This window comes from Melospiza georgiana, chromosome 8 (assembly GCF_028018845.1).
Source record: "Melospiza georgiana isolate bMelGeo1 chromosome 8, bMelGeo1.pri, whole genome shotgun sequence".
In the NCBI taxonomy this organism is placed as follows: domain Eukaryota; kingdom Metazoa; phylum Chordata; class Aves; order Passeriformes; family Passerellidae; genus Melospiza; species Melospiza georgiana.
In genome coordinates, this window is record NC_080437.1 from 29,362,980 (window position 1) to 29,380,036 (window position 17,057).

At 40.3% G+C, this 17,057-nt stretch overlaps 1 protein-coding gene across 1 annotated transcript; it reads left to right on the plus strand.

Moving 5' to 3' along the window:
- Nucleotides 1-737: 737 nt before the first annotated feature.
- On the plus strand, nt 738-15,579 carry TDRD1 (tudor domain containing 1). Its single transcript, XM_058029697.1, is given in 23 exon segments — nt 738-743; nt 1,404-1,574; nt 1,576-1,607; nt 2,852-2,970; nt 4,106-4,170; nt 4,367-4,514; nt 4,910-5,015; nt 5,325-5,364; nt 5,469-5,517; nt 7,006-7,083; nt 7,401-7,577; nt 8,077-8,184; nt 8,689-8,880; nt 9,144-9,371; nt 10,756-10,878; nt 11,774-11,884; nt 12,061-12,231; nt 13,106-13,351; nt 13,899-14,015; nt 14,223-14,333; nt 14,588-14,755; nt 15,079-15,300; nt 15,467-15,579. Coding segments are annotated over 23 exon segments (2,901 nt in total).
- Nucleotides 15,580-17,057: the final 1,478 nt, after the last annotated feature.

Below are 17,057 nucleotides of genomic sequence, written 5' to 3' on the forward strand. Positions count from 1 at the left end.
CTCAGATTTCCAGGGACTCCTTTGCCCGGTCCTTGCACTTACTGGGCTAATCTTGGGGACAGAGGAACAAGGGGCAGGGAGATGATGAAGGCTGAATGATCATGATCGCCCTGTCTCCCCACAATCTCCCACATACAGGTGTGTGCCTACTCTGATATGCAATGCTGAGAAATTTGGCATGTGGGTTTCTTGAAATCCCACCAATTCCTACCTAGTTTTCCTTCTTGTTGTAAGTGCAGCCTCTGATCCACTCACCTTTGCTCAGGCTGGAGGTTCATGTGAGCCAGGAAGAGTCGTTCCTCTGACTTTAGTAGGTGGTATCTTAACCATTGAGAGAAAACTCAGCAGCCCTCAGATGCGTTGTTCACTTCTCTTTTGAGAATGCTTAGTTTGGCAGACAGGATCCTAGACTTAAATACAGATAATTTAGACTGAAACACTGTCACAGCCAGATGCCAAATGACTTAAGGCAAAATAGCTATGCTTCAGCTACTTCTCTGTGAACAGAGATAATTATTCCCTGCTGTACAGAACATGTAACAATAAAATCCATCACTGATTTTATACACTTTAAAAATAAGTACAACAATGTAGGCACTAAAATAGATCAGATTAATTTATTTTTTGGTGAAAGCTTAATTGCACAGCACTGAGAACACCTGAGATCATGTCTGAGTAGTAGCATAAAACTGCAGCAATCTTGAGGATGAAGTATATTTTCCCATAAGGACGGAGACATGGAGGTGGGAGACAAAAGTTAAAGAAAAGAGGAAAACACCTTGTATAGAAAAGAAAGAGGAAAAAGGACAAAGGAAAATGGGAATCGGTTAGAAATGGGAAATGAGGTGATTTATGTTCTTGGGCTGCAGGGCAAAATTCAAATAGTTTAAAATACAAATACATCAATTTTATGTATCAAATTTCAGCTTTTTGCATAGCTCTCACAGCCATTTTCTGAATTTGTATCAAATAAATTGGGGTTACTGGTTCAACCACGAGTACTTATGTCCACAAAGACGCTCAGAGGCCTGGAGCACCTCTGCTATGAGGTCAGGCTGGGAACCGGGGCTGCTCATCCTGGAGGAGTCTCCGGGGAGACCTCAGAGCACCTTCCAGTACCTAAAGGTACAAGAGAGCTGAAGAGGGACTTTTTACAAGGGCACTCAGTGACTGCACCTGGGGGAATGGCTTCAAACTGAGAGAGGATGGGTTTAGATTAGATATTGGCAAGAAATCCTTTGCTGTGCGGGTAGTGAGGCCCTGACACAAGGTTTCCTAGAGAAGGTGTGGATGCCCCATACCCCATCCCTGGAAGTGTTCAAGGCCAGGTCAGGGCTTGGAATAACCCGGCCCAGAGCAAGGCTCCCCAAGCCGCTCCTCCCCGGCCGCGATGGCCCTGGCAGCAGCACTTGCCCCGCTCCGCCCCTGGGCACCGGGGTCCCGCCTGGGCGGGGCGGAATGAGCGCCACGGGCCCGCCGGGAGCGCCTGCAGACGTCGCTGGCCTGCGGGGGCCGCTGCTTCTCCTCTTGCCGCCGACGGTCGTCGAGTGAGCGCCCGGCCCAGCTTCCCGCGTGGGGCAGCGCCGACGGCAGGGCGGCGGCCTGGGGTGAGCGCTGCTCTGAGGGGAGAGAGGGACGGGGGCGGCCCGAGGTGAGCGCTGCCCTGAGGGGAGAGAGGGACGGGGCGGCCCGAGGTGAGCGCTGCCCTGAGGGGAGAGAGGGACGGGGGCGGCCCGAGGTGAGCGCTGTCCTGAGGGGAGAGAGGGACGGGGCGGCCCGGGGTGAGCGCTGCCCTGAGGGGAGAGAGGGACGGGGCGGCCCGGGGTGAGCGCTGCCCTGAGGGGAGAGAGGGACGGGGCGGCCCGGGGTGAGCGCTGCTCTGAGGGGCAGGGGCGGCCAGGGCTGAGCGCTGCTCTGGGGCGAGAGAGGGGCAGGGGCGGCCCGGGGTGAGCGCTGCTCTGAGGGGCGGCTCGGGGTGAGCGCTGCTCTGGGGCGAGAGAGGGGCAGGGGCGGCCCGGGGTGAGCGCTGCTCTGGGGCGAGAGAGGGGCAGGGGCTGGGCGCTTCGCTTTCCCCCAGGAAAGGAGCGGGTGCGGCCCGGGGTGAGCGCTTTGCTGAGGGGAGGGTGGGCCGGAGGTGGTGGGGCTGGCTGCGAGCTTGGGTGCAGGCCGTGGGACGGGGTTGTTTTAATTTTATTCTGAGTTACTTAAAATCGCTTAATTTTAATCACTTAAAAATCACTTTAGAATCAGTTAATTTTAATAACGCCTCTTTTATTGCGGTTGTTGAAAGCACATTTCTGGTGGAGTTGGTGTGCAGTGTCACTTAGACTACTCTGCTTTATTCGCAGGTTCATTTTAGTTTGTTTTCGCCTATACTTTTAATTTAAAACAATTATATTGCATCTTAGCATTTGGAAAGCAGGTGCTGAAAATGCATTTCGGCAGAGCCCAGGGCTTTGCTTCCCCTCAGGCAGCCGCTGTTGGGGCAGTGGTTCCCTCAGGGCATGAGGAACCCAGGAGTGCAGCCTGTGCTTTTCATTACTACAGACTTTTTTAACAAAAGTACAGCGAGGTCTCTTCCAGTGACACAGTGAACTTCGTGTGCAGGTGTTGATGGCTGCTTCTATTTGTCAGTGTGTTCCTCTTCTGAAGGAATTTTCATAATTTAATCTCCTGTATTCATTGTTGAGTTCTTTAGTGCAGAAAGTGTTTTGCTGTTTGAACAAAAGAAATAGATGGTAGAGAATTAGCCTTCCAGAATGAATTCTTAAATATATCTTCAGAATATGACCCAAAAATACTTTAATTTGTGTGCCTGCCTGAATTTATCTTTAAATCCATGCTTTTGCAGTTACCTGGCCCACAGCCACCTTTGGTCATACTCTAATGTCAACCTTTACGTGATGGCAGAACCACTTAATCTTCAACATAAGGAAGTTGCAGATGCAGATTTAAGCAACAGGGTCACAGGTACAAACTTACTGTTGAAAGACTTTTAGTTTTGAGGCTGAGTTTCTGAAATATTTAACAAAATCCAGTATTTTGTAAGCAAAGAATACAGGGTGTTTTTGACAAATGCAGATACAGTACAGAAAGTTTTAGCAACAGCACAAGTGCAGTAAGAGAGACTTTGTCCTAAACTTGACAGAGGTGTCTTGACTTTATTCTTATGTGGTTGTGTATATGCTTTATTATTGATACACATCATCACTAGAGTATGGCTTGTAAATATAACTCCTAATTATCCAAACTTGTGCCTGCTGAAATGCCTCAGAATCTAAAAAACCCACCAAGATAATCGAGGTGTCAGGGAATTAGGACCAATACATGGGAGTTGGAGTTCCTTCAGCAATGCTTCTTGCCTCTTAAGTGCCTTGCTACTCTACTGTCTGATCCATGTTCTCTTACTCCAAGTTGGGGAGAGGGAAAGGCTTCATTTTGGGAGATCTGAACTAGCTTTATGTACAAACAGCTTGGGTCTGGAGAGTTCATGAAATTTTGTGTTAGGCAAGAGTTTCAGTTCAGGCAGATTTTCCAAGATTCACTTGCTTCCAGGTGGGAAAAAAAGGCCATGAAAGCTTTATGTTGTCTCAGTGGAGACCTTGGACAGGCCTGCCAGGCTGGAACAGGATTTGAGTGGTATATGTAGCCTAGAACAGAAAAAAAATTCTTTGTAGGTGGATGAGTTTTCCACTTATCAAAACAGAGTTCCTGCTCTATTGATATGCAGGCTTAGATGAATGTCCTCTAAGAGTTGCTTGGTAAAGAAAAACTCACAGGAAAGGCCACAAGGTTTATAAGGCACTCACTGGAAAGTCAGTCTCTTGTTTCAGAGTGTTTTGTTTGTCAGTATTGAGTGATAAGCACAGAAGGTGAAAGTGTTGTTTTAATAATACCATGATTGCATGATTGAGTAAATGTGGTGTCAGAGTGGAAACAAGTGACTTCCAGAGTGTGTCAAGGTCCAAGCATCTCCATTCCCTCAAATGGGCTGGCAGAGTAGTAGGAGTAGCCAAGAGCCTTGTTTCTTCCTGCAAATATTCCATAACATAGGCATGTGTTGGTGTTGTTAATCAGATCCCTTTGCAAATACTTCTGCTTCTAGGAAGTTCTATGGAAGACAAAACTGGTAGAGAGAACTGCATAGCTGCAGCTGATAAAGAAAATACTGTGAGTTATTTCACTTTATAGTTGCCCCAAGTATTCTGAGCATTTCTAGGTAGCAGGAGTTATCAGCATGTATTTCTCTTTCTAGAACTTAAAAGTTTTGTCTCCTTTTGTTGTCATGTTTTTGTGTATTAGAATATTTCTACCCTAATGGGCAGGTTTTTTCCAGTAAGAATGACTTCAGGTTTTTCTTCCACAGGTGTCACATTCTAATTGGATTAATGGGAAGCCAGAGAAATTGCAGTGTTCCTCTAAGAGTGCTTTTTCTATTTGCTATGATAAGAGTTTCTTGAGCTTGTTAGTACCACCCCCTAAAGGGGGCACTTGCCATCACTGTGGTCTGTTTGGTAAGTGCCTGCTGTCCTGCAGCCTGACACACAGTACATCTGTCAGTGAAACCAGACCAGGTTTGCTCAGAAATGTCTTTAAATGCATAAATATTTTTAACTCTCAGACACAAGTATATTCTATTCAGAACATAGTTGGAGTAACAGAACTGACAAGCAGAAGAGAGCATTTCTTTATCAGAAGTGATGGGTTTTTTTTCCCTTAAATGTAGAAGGAGTTTGGGATATTTGGGTAGCAATGTCTGATAGCTGTATGTCAATACAAAGACCTATTTGTGTCTGCTTAGAATTGCAGGGGAGCTGTTTTGTAGAGCAGTTATTTAAACAGTTCTTGTTCCTTCCAATACATATTTTCCTCAGACTTCTCTTGTCTTTATTTGTTTGGTTTGTTTTAGGAAAGCTCAGATGCTCACAGTGTCTGCAAACTTACTATTGCTCTGCAGATTGTCAGAAAAAAGACTGGCCAGCACATAGAGTCGTTTGTGATCCCCTTAAACAGAAGTAAGTTTGTAAAAGTTCTGCCAAATCATCTTCACAGAAAAACAATGTCTCTCCTACTACACATAAATAACCATGGGAAGGCACTAGTACAGTAAAATGTCTTGTTTATTCTTAAGCTAGTACTGCATTATTTTATGCCTGTCATTATTACATATTTTTAATTCTGCATTTTAGTGGATGAGGAATAAGGGTTGGCAAAAATCACATACTATGAGCACAGCTTTTTATCTATTTGCAAGTAGATTGTATTATTAATGCTACTTGTCAGTCTCTGGTTCTTCAAACTGACATATTTTTCTTTGATTACAGTTTAAGTCATAGCAAAACCAAGACAGGAGTTTATGTTAAGGTATGTCATACAATTTTGACTATGTCTTGACTGGATCTGCTGTGCTCATGTGATGTCAGCTCAAAGGAAAGCACTATTCCCTAACTGGTGTTGATATATTGCAGGAGGAAGTGAGGTTGAGTTTTGCTGTAGATGTTGTACTTCCAGATTCTGGTGAGTGCTTGGTTGTGTGGATAAAATAACTCACCACAATTAAGGCTTTTCTGTTCACACCCCTCCCTAACATGTGTAAAAGATAATCTGGTTTTTTTTTTCCTTCTGCCCTCCTCCCTCTTGGTGCTTTCCCAACCTCTCCCTTTTTTTTTTTTTTTCAATTCTACTTTTTCACCTTTCCATAAAATGTCAGTTCCTGAAATACCTTGCTAAGGGTAATAACCTTAAATTTTAGGAAGGTTACTTTTCCAATAGCATTGTATTAACTTCAGTGTGTTCTGGGTCATCTTGTTTATTTTTCTGTTTTAATAGATGCATGAAAATTTGGTACCATTTTGTTTCTTTCTCATGCATTTTTAACTCTTTAAAAATTAGTGCCAATTTCTAGTTCCATATAGGATTTTACCAGCTTTCATTACATTTCATACATGCTCACTAAGTATTCCAGAGAAAGAGCAATCATTGGATATTGCTGTATCCAGTTGGAGAACTCTATAAGCATGTTTATATTTCTAACCTAGCAAGCTTCAGTGAGAGCCAAGCCAAGCACAAGACCTTTGAGGAGTCACAATTCAGATTTCCAGTTGAGCTGGGTTTGATTGTCAAGGCAGATCAGTACATGCAAGGTGCACATTTTGTCATGTTGTTTACATTTTCCTGTGGCTGCAGACAGGAGCAATGTAGTGCCAAGACTGTATTCATTGAATTGATCTGCAGCCCACAGGAACATTCAGGGAAGTGGTGGTTGATGCTCCTAGCTTGCTAAACTTGCTCACCTGCAGGAAGCTTATCTCCATGTGATGCTGGGCAGTCTCTCAAAGGATGGTTCACTTCAGTCCCCTGTAAATTCAACTGATTAAGGATTGTGCTGGGCATATTTCACATTTGGTTGCTTCACAGCACAGTAGTGGTGAAGTGCTGTGTAACCTGCTACCCTTTTGGAGAGAGGATCACATAAATGGCACTGCATTCTTGAAATGTTCATGCATTCATTCCAGACTTTATAAGCAACTGAAACACCTGTATTGAGGTTTTAATTTCAAAAGAATGACATTGTAAATCTTGGTTTCTCAGCTGAATGCATGAAGCAGCATTCCAAACTTTCAAAGACATCTTGACTAAATCATTACATACTCAGTGTTGTAAATAATGAGGTAAGTTATGAATCCTTATGTCTAAAAAGCCATAATCAGTTTTTCAGCTCACAGTCTTTAGTGACTGCAAGTAAATGTTGGTTGTTACTGCTTTTCTCATTTTATGAAGTCAGACAGTCTTGGAGCTGTGAATGTGCTCAGAAAACTCAAGTAGTTGAGCTACTCTGAAATTACCTTTGTTTTGCATTTTAAACATTAAGTGCTGAACAAATAAGTAGAACATACTCACCTTGTGATAGGAATATAGATCTGGCTCAGAGGATGGTTCTGAAGTGAAACTAGCTGATGGCTATTTGTGTGCTAAATCATTTATTCTTGATCTATATTTTAGAAGACTGCCTAAGTAAAGTTCCCTTAGAAATGAAGTCTCATTTAGCTTCAGGAGGTGATGCCAAAGTATACTCTCCAAGAGGTAAGCAAGCAAGCCAAACTAAACTTGGGGAATTTTAGCTCCTCCTGTACTGCATGATGTTCTAGCTGCTCACTAGCATCACCTCAAAGTTAAAAATGTTGGCTAATGGAGCTTCAGGTCACTGCATACATTAGCTCATAGACATTTTAATAGTATAAAACATTTGTATAGTGGTTATTATATAAGCATTAATTTCATAATGCGACAGGAGCCTTTGAAGTCCAAAGCATCAATTAAAAAAAATAAATTTCAGTATGTTTATATTTTCAAAGTCAACTAGCTTTTGATTGGCAACCTTTTTTCTTTTTTGTGTGCAGTATCAGAAAACCATTCAAAGGGAGGTGAAAAAATTATACCTGAGGATGAAGACTCTTCTCACTGCGTTAATTCAATTATCAAGTTTGTCTCTTTAAATATTGGAGATGAATTTTCTGGTGTGGTTTCTCACATTCAAAGTCCAGACACCTTTTTTTGTCAGTGGATGCAAAGTGCCCGTAAGTGATGGTTGGAAATGGGATGTAGAATGCCTGGTGTGGCATTTTTCTCTTTGGTAGGGAGTGGCTGGAGGAGGGTGAATTTTTCTTCTGTGTCCATGTGCAGCCTTTTAATTCTGGGTAATCAGTAGCAAAGTGTGTCCTTGGGAAGAAGCTGCCTACCTCATCATCTGCCTGTTGTTGGAAGAGCTGTCTTCCTTGGTTTCTTCTTGGCATGCCTCCACTAGCTTGCTTTCAATTTGCACAGGCTTCAGCTTTGCCTCTTTGCTGAAAAAAATTCATCCCTGGTGTTCCCTCTGTTCACTGCTGCTGTGATTCCTCAGACACACATGAGGACTCTCTTGGATGTTAATGACAGAAGAGCCCTACTCTGATCAGTGTTAAACATTTGAAATAATCTCCATTAGACTATAAGATGTTCTTCCAGGCTTTGAGCTTAATTATTTTGTAATAATTGCAAGATAGGCTATATTCCAAAACTTATGTATTTTAATATCAGGTCAACTTGCTGAGCTTGAAGCATCCCTTAATGAATACTGTGGCAAAATTCCCAGTAGTCCATCTTTCCGTCCTGCTGCTGGCAATGTGTGCTGTGCCCAGTTCACAGGTAAAAATGGACTGAAAACACTAAGTTATGTCACTTAAAACATTTCTAAACATAATTACAAATTATCTTTTTGGTAATAACTTTATGTAGAGTTTATTTATCTCTGATTTTTAGCTGTGGGTAATGCTGGGTATTGATTTGAAAAATTCTGTATCTGTAAAGTACCAATTTTAAAATGTCCCTTTATTGAGCAATAAACGTTGGATTCAGATAATTTAGAATAGCTTTTTAAGAGATTGTGGAAAGTTTGGGTTTTTTTATGTTGCTAAGTACTGTTTCCCCAGGGCTGGAAATAGGTATATGTTTGAAATTTCAGTCCCCAAAAGAGGCACAGAAGAAATGGGATTATATGGAATGATGCTGCTCTCACAGACTGCTTCTCAAAATACTACTTTAGCCAACACCTGGTAGTCCTAAGCTGTACTGAGATGGATGTATTTTTATATTGGTCTGTCAAAAAAAAAAAATCATTCTCAGACAAAACATCTGTGTCTTCCTTTCTAGAGGACAACCTTTGGTATCGTGCTGCTGTTACAGCTTATGCTTCTGAAGACACTGTTTTGGTGGACTATGTGGATTATGGTAATTCTGACTCTCTTCCACTGACCAGACTTCGTCCTATAATTCCAAGCTTAATGGAGTTGCCAGCTCAAGCCATAAGATGTAGCCTGGCAGGTATGAAGTAAATGATTAGCAGTTTCACACTAGATAGGGGGAGGACAAGTGGTGTTGCACAACCACCACAGCTGTAGTATCACACATGGAAACGTGGGAAAGGATGGAGGTAATGGTAGGGCATTATTTCCAGAATTCTTAACTGTCATGGCATATCTACAAAATGTGACAAATATTTCAGAATGTACTTGCAGTTGTTGTACCTGTCCACACATTGTGAGAGTTGGACTGACCTCAGAACCTTTCCATACTATGTGACTTTTTAGGTGTAAAGGCACCATCAGCACGGACCTCAGAATGTATTTCCTACTTGAGAAAACTGGTGAAAGACAAAGTGTTGACAGTAAAAGTAGTGGATAAAGAGAGCTCTAAATCCGTGGTGGAGCTTACAGATGCCTCAAGTACTCCAGTAATAAATGTATCAAGCCTTCTCCTTGAGGAAGGCTTTGCAGCTGAGGAGCTGAGCATGGCCTCACCAGCAGCCAGAGGGAGTGATGTGGAGCAAGCCAAGGGTGAGTATGAACACATCTTGCTGCCTGGCATTGCTCACCTCCTGCTAGGGTGGCTACAGAGAATGCAAGCTCTTATCTCTAAGAGCTTTTCAGTCTGGCTCCTCAAGTCTAGCCCTCACAAGTTCAAAGGTTATCCATAGCAACTGAACTGTAAAGAGTTGTGTGTCTGTGTGTGTGTCCAGGTGTGCACACTTAACTAAGTTGTTATTGCCTGCTTTTGGAAGTTAATATTGTTAGAAGTCTTAAAATTTCCAGTTGAAGTAGGTTACGACTGGTTATTACCTGGTTATTCCTACATCCTTATCCATTAGTGCAAATAATATTTGCTCTATTGTCATCTTCATTGTCCTGTATTTTACACATAGACCTCATACTTAGTCCTTGAAAATTTGACTGTAGTAGCTTATAAAGCTTCAAGTCTATGCTTATATTGCCTTGTTTGAATTTAGTGGCCAAAACTTCAATCCAAGAGATTTTTGCTAAAGTTACATTAAATTTCTTTGAAATCTTGGAGAAGATTCCTGGCTTCTGTCTTATGAAGCATGCTAAGTTCCTTTTTTTTTTCCATCCTGTGTCTGGCAAATGTAGTTATTCTCTTCTGATCCATTGGTACTGAACACTTTTTGTCAAGTCTGTTGAAATAATTCTGATCTTTCTCACTAGAGGCCTTGTGGCTAGGACACAATTATTCCTTGTCTTCGTTCAGAAGAGTAAGGAATCTTACAAAAAAATTAGAATAAAAAGTAACTTCCCTGGCTGTATCTAAACACATCTGTGGCCCTCACCAAGGGCCTGTTTTGTACTTCCTTGCTTTATTGGTTACCTCTCACCTTTTTGTCATTTCTGTCACTGAGCCAGAGCTGTTGAATGCAGGTTTTAAACAGAGTGTGTTCTCCAGTGCCATGATTTAGTGTTCCCATGATGCATTCTACAACTTGTGTTAAATAATAAGTTTCTTTCAGGTACCTGAGTATAATATTCAGTGCAAATTTCTGCCACCAGTCTTTCTAGTCTTTTTTGCTCTTCCTCCTTGGATTGGTGACAGATGTTTCCCTTTTCTATGCTCCCTACCCTGTTCCCTGGTGCCAAAGTTCCCCAGTGCCCCTCTTGCCCAGGCTGTTGCCAGCCAGCCTTTACCTCTGTATGTAATTACTCTTCCCTGCTATCTATGGCTTGCTCTTTTTGATAATGAAGAATTACATTAAAGAACTGGCATATTTCTCTTGGTTTTACTCTGCAAAGAGGCTCTCACTGGTAATTAGTCTGTTGGACAGTTTATAACATGAAATTCAAGGATGTGAATGAGCATTTAGGATGGGGGGTTTTTTTCCTGTAAAAGTTACTTTAATTTCTTTTTATTCTGTGCTTTTTTGGTCCTCTCTAGAGGACACAACGAACAAAAGAATGTGCAAGTGGATTAAATTAACTCTTAACCAAACACTCAGTGTCATAGTGTGTACAGTGTACAATCCTGGAGAATTCTACTGTCAGATTTCAAACAGCCATGGTAAGTTTATTCAGCTTAATTCTTTCTGGTAGTTTCTTTGCTTCCTAGTTTGTCATTTATTATAGGTCTAATTAACTACTATGTCAAGTAAGCTTACAGCACAAAGGCTTACCTCTGAGGTTTTTATCTGAGAATACAAGTGGAGTGACCCAGAAATTGGATCATGGTATTGAAATCTGAATAATGTTGAAGATAAGCAGTAGAGGAAAGTGAATGAGTTACTATAACCTAGTCAAAGGTTATCTTAATTTTTTTTTTCACTGGAAGAGTGGCCAGGCATGGAATTTGTTGTGCAGGAAGGTGGCAGAGTCATTGTCTCTGGAAGTGTGCAAGAGGCATCAGGATGTGATACTTGGGGTGACTGTGGTGGTGCTGGCTTGATGGTTGGACTAAATGATCTTGAAGGGTCTTTTCCATCCTTGATGGTGTAGTGATTCTGTTAATAAAAGCAAGTAAGACACATGTTCCCTGTGCCAAGACAGTATTTACTGGAGCTCTCTTCTAGTACGCTCTCATAATTTATAAAAACTTAAGAGATACAATAATTGTAACACAAAAATGAGAAAATGCAGCTGTTGGGATATGACTTCCTCTTGGATTAGTTAAAAAGTAATCTTGTTTCTCTACCAGAAGTCTGTACAAAGACTTCTGATAGCCATTGGTGTTTTAAATGCTAGAAAAAGAATGTGACAAAATTCAGTGGCTGAAGAGGGAGCTAAAGGCATTCAAACAAAAACTATGGGGCAGCTCTTAAAAAGTGAGGGGTGTTTGTTCCTTGACTTATGTAGCCAAGGAGTACATTTGAAGGTTTACAAGTAAACTGTAGAGTGAACTGATAAAGTTCAAGTCTGCTCATTTCATTGATCTCATCTTCGTTTTTTTTTCTAATTTTCAGAGTTACTTGCTCTAAACTCGCTTAACAAAACATTGTCTGAATACTGTCAGAATAGACCACCAGATGTTTTGGAGCCTGAGAATGGAGACCCTTGCTGTGCTTTTTACTTTGGCAAGTAACAGAATAAAATTGTTTTGTTTTTATAGGGTGAACATGAAAAATCAGCTGATAGTTCACATTAGTAGAGGACAGCAAAGAATTACATTTATTTACTAACAAGTGAAAGCTGGTAGACTTAGCAAATGTGTGAAGTAATTACTAGTTTTTTTTTTAATCTTTAAAATTAGAGGATGGTAACTGGTACCGTGCTGTGGTGCAAAAAGTCACTTCAGATGGAAGAGTTCGAGTGAGCTTTGTGGACTATGGGAACACTGAGGATGTACCACGGGATAACATCCGACAGATCTCACCCTCATTCCTAAAACTTCCATTTCAGGCAATTAAATGCTGGCTCTCAGGTGAACCTCATTTTCTCTTCAAGAGCTCTTGCATTTAGAGACTTGCTGCTTTGGGGAATACTGTGCAGAGCTGTTCTTTTGGGTTTGTTCATTTGCTTTCTCTTCTCTGAGCAGTTCTCTGGAGTGATCTGCATGGACTTTGCTTACTTCTTTGCTGGTCAAAAGGGAGCTTGTTTAGTTCTGCTTCATGAGTAATGCTTACAGGTTTTTGGTTGTTGCCTTCCTAGGAGTAAAGGTGCTTTTGTGCAACTTTATTTCTCAAAGCTTTTGCAGGCAGTGGAGCTAATCTGTTTTAGTGAAGCAAGTTGGCCTTTCGGTTCTTTCACTGGACTCCTGAAGATTTTGGCACTGTATTGCTGCTTCTCACTGTTTTGCAAATTCCTTTTCCACACCGCTCAAAATTCTGCAGAACTTCTCTTTCTTTCTAGTGTAGTCTGCTTGGTTTAAAAATGAAAAGTGTGGAAACAGGAAAAAGCTCAAAACCTCATTTTGTTCAAGTGTCTTGTGCTGTTCCCCTGCCCACCCACCCTTAAAACACTTTGGTTTTGTCTGCTCCTTTGATAAAAAGGCCTGATTATACTGATCCAAAACCAGTTTTAATAATGTTGTTTGTGCTGAGGGAAAGGATTGACTTGGCTGAATCATAAAATATAAAAGATGAAACTTGGGTGTCCTGAGAAAATGTGGGCATTTAGAAGAAAAGAGGAAGAGGGAGAGCAGTTGACAGGATGAAGGACAATGTGTTGCCCTAGGGTTAGTAAAAGCCTTGATATTTCAGGGTATGCTCTAAAGAAATTTTTTTAAAGGAAATTAAAATGTTGAGGAAAGTCAATATTAGTGAATGGAGATATTTTAACAGTTTCTCACTTCCCAGGTATAAAGCCTGGAAACAGCCAGTGGAATCCAGAAGCTACAAGAAGATTTCATATGTACACTTCAGGCTTAGAGCTTCAAGCCACAGTAACTTCCCTTTCTGAAGATGGGGCAGGTGTAGTGCTTACTGATAATTCCACAGATTGTCCAACAATTATCAATGAGATACTAACTTCAGAAAAACTGGTTGTAAAGGAAGTTCTACAAGATGAAAATGACTTTCCAAACACATCTATGGACCAGAAAGGTAATTAAAGGAATATTAATTTTTAGATTTAACAATTTTAGATTTAGGAATTTAGATTTAAGAATTTTCAGTATTCCAGCCTTTAACTGTTATTTGCTTGTTTAACTACAATTAATATCAATGCATAGTTTCAGGTATATTGTCAGTTCTTAGAGTTGAACACCAACTGTCCTGCAGGTGGCATTATAGACAAAAAGAGAAAGTTAAAAATCTGTGTGTCTTAAATGAATGTTGTTTGACTCTGTGGGAATCAGAGAATTAGAAATTTTCTATGACTGAAACTTTTCTCATGTTTCCTTTTCAAGGTCTGGTTTTCTTTTTTCTGAGCTTTTTTTTTACTTTAGCTACTTTTATATGTCAACAGTTTATGAACAGCAAAGTAAGCATTATTTATTTTGATTTAGATTTGTCTTCCCGAAGGGAAGCATGTAGTCGTGTCTGAAATTCAAAAAATTATTATAAATATCAGATAAAATAACAGTTCCTTAAAATATATGTATGTTTGGAGGACAGTGGTAACACTGCATTTTCTTACAATTTCTGTTAGCAACTTCACTTGGGCACTGGAAGTCAATTGAGTTGGCTGTAGATGAAACCATGTCTGTCTGTGTAACTGAAGTTGTAAGCCCAGACTTGTTCTATGCTGTACCATTTCCAAAAAAAGGTAAGAAAAAGTGTTCATTGTTCCTAATACCAGCAAGAAGTCACTGTTGCAAGCTAGTTAATAAAATTGTGTGTAGTGAACTGAAGTGTAGAAATGTATCTTGGGCAGTAGGAAAATACAAAAATGTCAAAGGTGGGAGCAAGAGGTTTAAGTATGGACTTCATTGTACCCAGACATGGTTAGCGAATGTGGTTTTTCTTCCTGTAGGTCAAAAGAAGCTCTTTAGGGAGCTGATTTCACTGGAAGACTATTGCAGATCTTGCAACAAGCAGCCCTTCCAACCAAAACTGGGTGAAGCCTGTTGTGCTCAGTTTTCAGGTGAGACATTCCTTTGTCCTTCCATTTCCTTGGCCAGTGCAAAACACAGCTTTCATTTTTGCTGTAGACAAAGGAAAAACACCAGCTTGAAAGTGCTTATGGATCTCTTAATTGTGCTTCTTGTCAATTGGCCTTTTATATATCCACCACAGTATTTAAAATTCTTTAAAAACTCTACAGTTTCTTGTTCTTGAGATAAAGTGTGTTTATAAGATGATTCTTACACATGACCATTCTTGCCCCAATCTTTTCAGGTAATGGCAATTGGTACAGAGCTGTTGTTCTGGAAGCTTCCCAGTCTGCAGTGAAAGTTCTGTATGGAGACTATGGCAACACAGAAACTTTACCCCTTTCAAAAGTGCTGCCAATCACTGATTCCTATTTAAAGCTGCCTTTTCAGACTATTACATGTTCACTTGCAGGTAAGAAAACCACCCCAAAATAGGCAAAAAAACTGCACCCCAAAAACCTCTGACTGGTTTTCTTCAACCTTATAATTTTTTACCTGTTCTGGTAGTAGTGTTCATTCCTTAATACTGGTAAACAACATGACAATATTCTGAAATAGTATATTGGTAAGCACAGTAAAAGCTGGTTTAGAAAGCATGGTTTTAGTTCATTATCTCTAGAATTTCAGCTATTTATATTAGGAAAATTTAGCATCATATTTTCCAAAGCATATATGTACTATTCAAGTTATATCTTAATTATTTATATAACAGACTTGATTTTCCTTTTTCCACAGGAATAGAGAAAGCTGAGTGGTCTCCATTAGTGCTTGACACGTTGAAAAAACTGTTATTGAAGCAACATGTCACAATTACAGTGAAAGGGATTAATGGAAATGTTAATTTAGTAACAGTGGAGAAGCACTTGGACAATGGTTATGTGAATGTAGCTGACAAACTGCTAAAGGAGGGTTTGGTCACATCCTGCAGTGCTGAGAACTCACATAGTGAACATCAAGGTACATACTTTGGCTTGATTACTTCAGTTTGCTTATTCTTGTAAGCACATGGGGTGGCTAAATGACTTTTCCTTCTAAAAATCCTGGACAATGCCACATGTCACCTCTTAAATTAGGGAAGGAGTGTGTGTATGTGTATTTTGCTCATTCACTTTGGTTTTTGTAGGTGATGAAGGTGAGACCAGCTGCTGCTGCAAAGAATTAAAAGTGCAAGTAAGATTTACTCCAAGCAATACTTCCTTTTTTATGTTTCCAAAATTCAAAAGAAACCCTGTGTAGGAAGCAAATGGGAGTAGGGGGAATAATAGCTACTGAAACATGGAAGTTTAGTGAAATGTGTCCTGACACTTGTTCTCAGGTTTTTTATAGAAGGTAATAATTAGAGTACCCTGAAGCTGAGGGAAGGATGGTGTTTGGAGCACACAGACTTCATTAGTCTGTACTTTGCCCCACAGACAGCTCTTACTTCATTTTTCAAGTGTTTAATTCTCAGGAGTGGCACTTTTCTCTGTTATCTAATTTAAGATGGCAATCTCAACCTTAATTTGAGTATTTAATCAGTTTGGTTTGAGGAAGCTGCTTCAGGGGGAAAAAAGGGGGGGAGGGACATATACATGTACAAGGGGAGGTCAGCTACAGTTCTGTTGGCTTTTTCCCCTTCCAGAAGACTTTACAACAGAAAGGAACTAAATCTATTTATTGAATTAATATAGTATTTAGCTGAGTTTGTCATATTAGCATCTACCCTGATCTGAAATCAGCAATTAAAAAAACCCCAGAATTGTATACTTCTAACTCTTTCTGCTTATTCCACAGCTTGAAAAGCATAAACAAGTCCTACTCTTCCTTTTAAACAAGTTTGGGAATCCAGATGGATTCAGTGATATGAAAAATCTGTTGAACCACTAAGTCTCTGACAGGCACCATTTCATTTTCATGTCCACCAAGTTGCTGCAGTTCCTTTTTTAGAAGATCAAGAGCATCAGCTTAAAAAATGAGGGTCACTGTGTAGAAACTGTGCTGTTTAAGTACCTGCATTTATCTGTGTGCTTGATTGTTACTGTGACACAAGTCTGTAACTTGGAGGATTGCAAACCTGCAAGCTAAAATTTCTGTTCTGTTCTTGTTTTATGCTACCATGTGCTACTAAACATCTTGCCTGTATTTTCTTGTTGAATGCACAGAAGTTTATGGAATGGCCATTACATTGTGAGTCTGTTCTGCAGACTTACATTTGGAATGATTGCAATTGTAAGGCTCACTTAACTTTGGTACCATTTATATCACTTGAAAAACTCTCTGTCTTCTTTAATTACTGATCTTTCAGCCTAATTTCAGGTCTGTAGTTAGACCTTGATTTCAGTATCATTAAAGGTTGAATGTTGTCTTGGACTGAATACGGATAGTTCTCTCTAAAATCAGTAAACACTTTAATGTGCACAGTTCTTTTTTTACACTTATGCTGTATAATATGCATCTGTGAATGTTATTTTTAAGTGAATTGCATTGAAGCTGTTTTTTGTGTAGCTACATCATCAGGATTTCTACCCCATCAAGTTTTCACATCATAATAAAAAAGACCCAGTCTCGGCAATGACAAAAATACTAAATCAAATTGTTAAGAGATTATCAGTATTTTAGTATTAAGAGATTAGCAGTCATTTGTGACTAATTCAGGAATGTCAGATTACTTTTTGTGGAACAGAGTAGACATTTGCTGATTGAAACTGCAGGGTCAGCCTTTTTGTCCACTTACA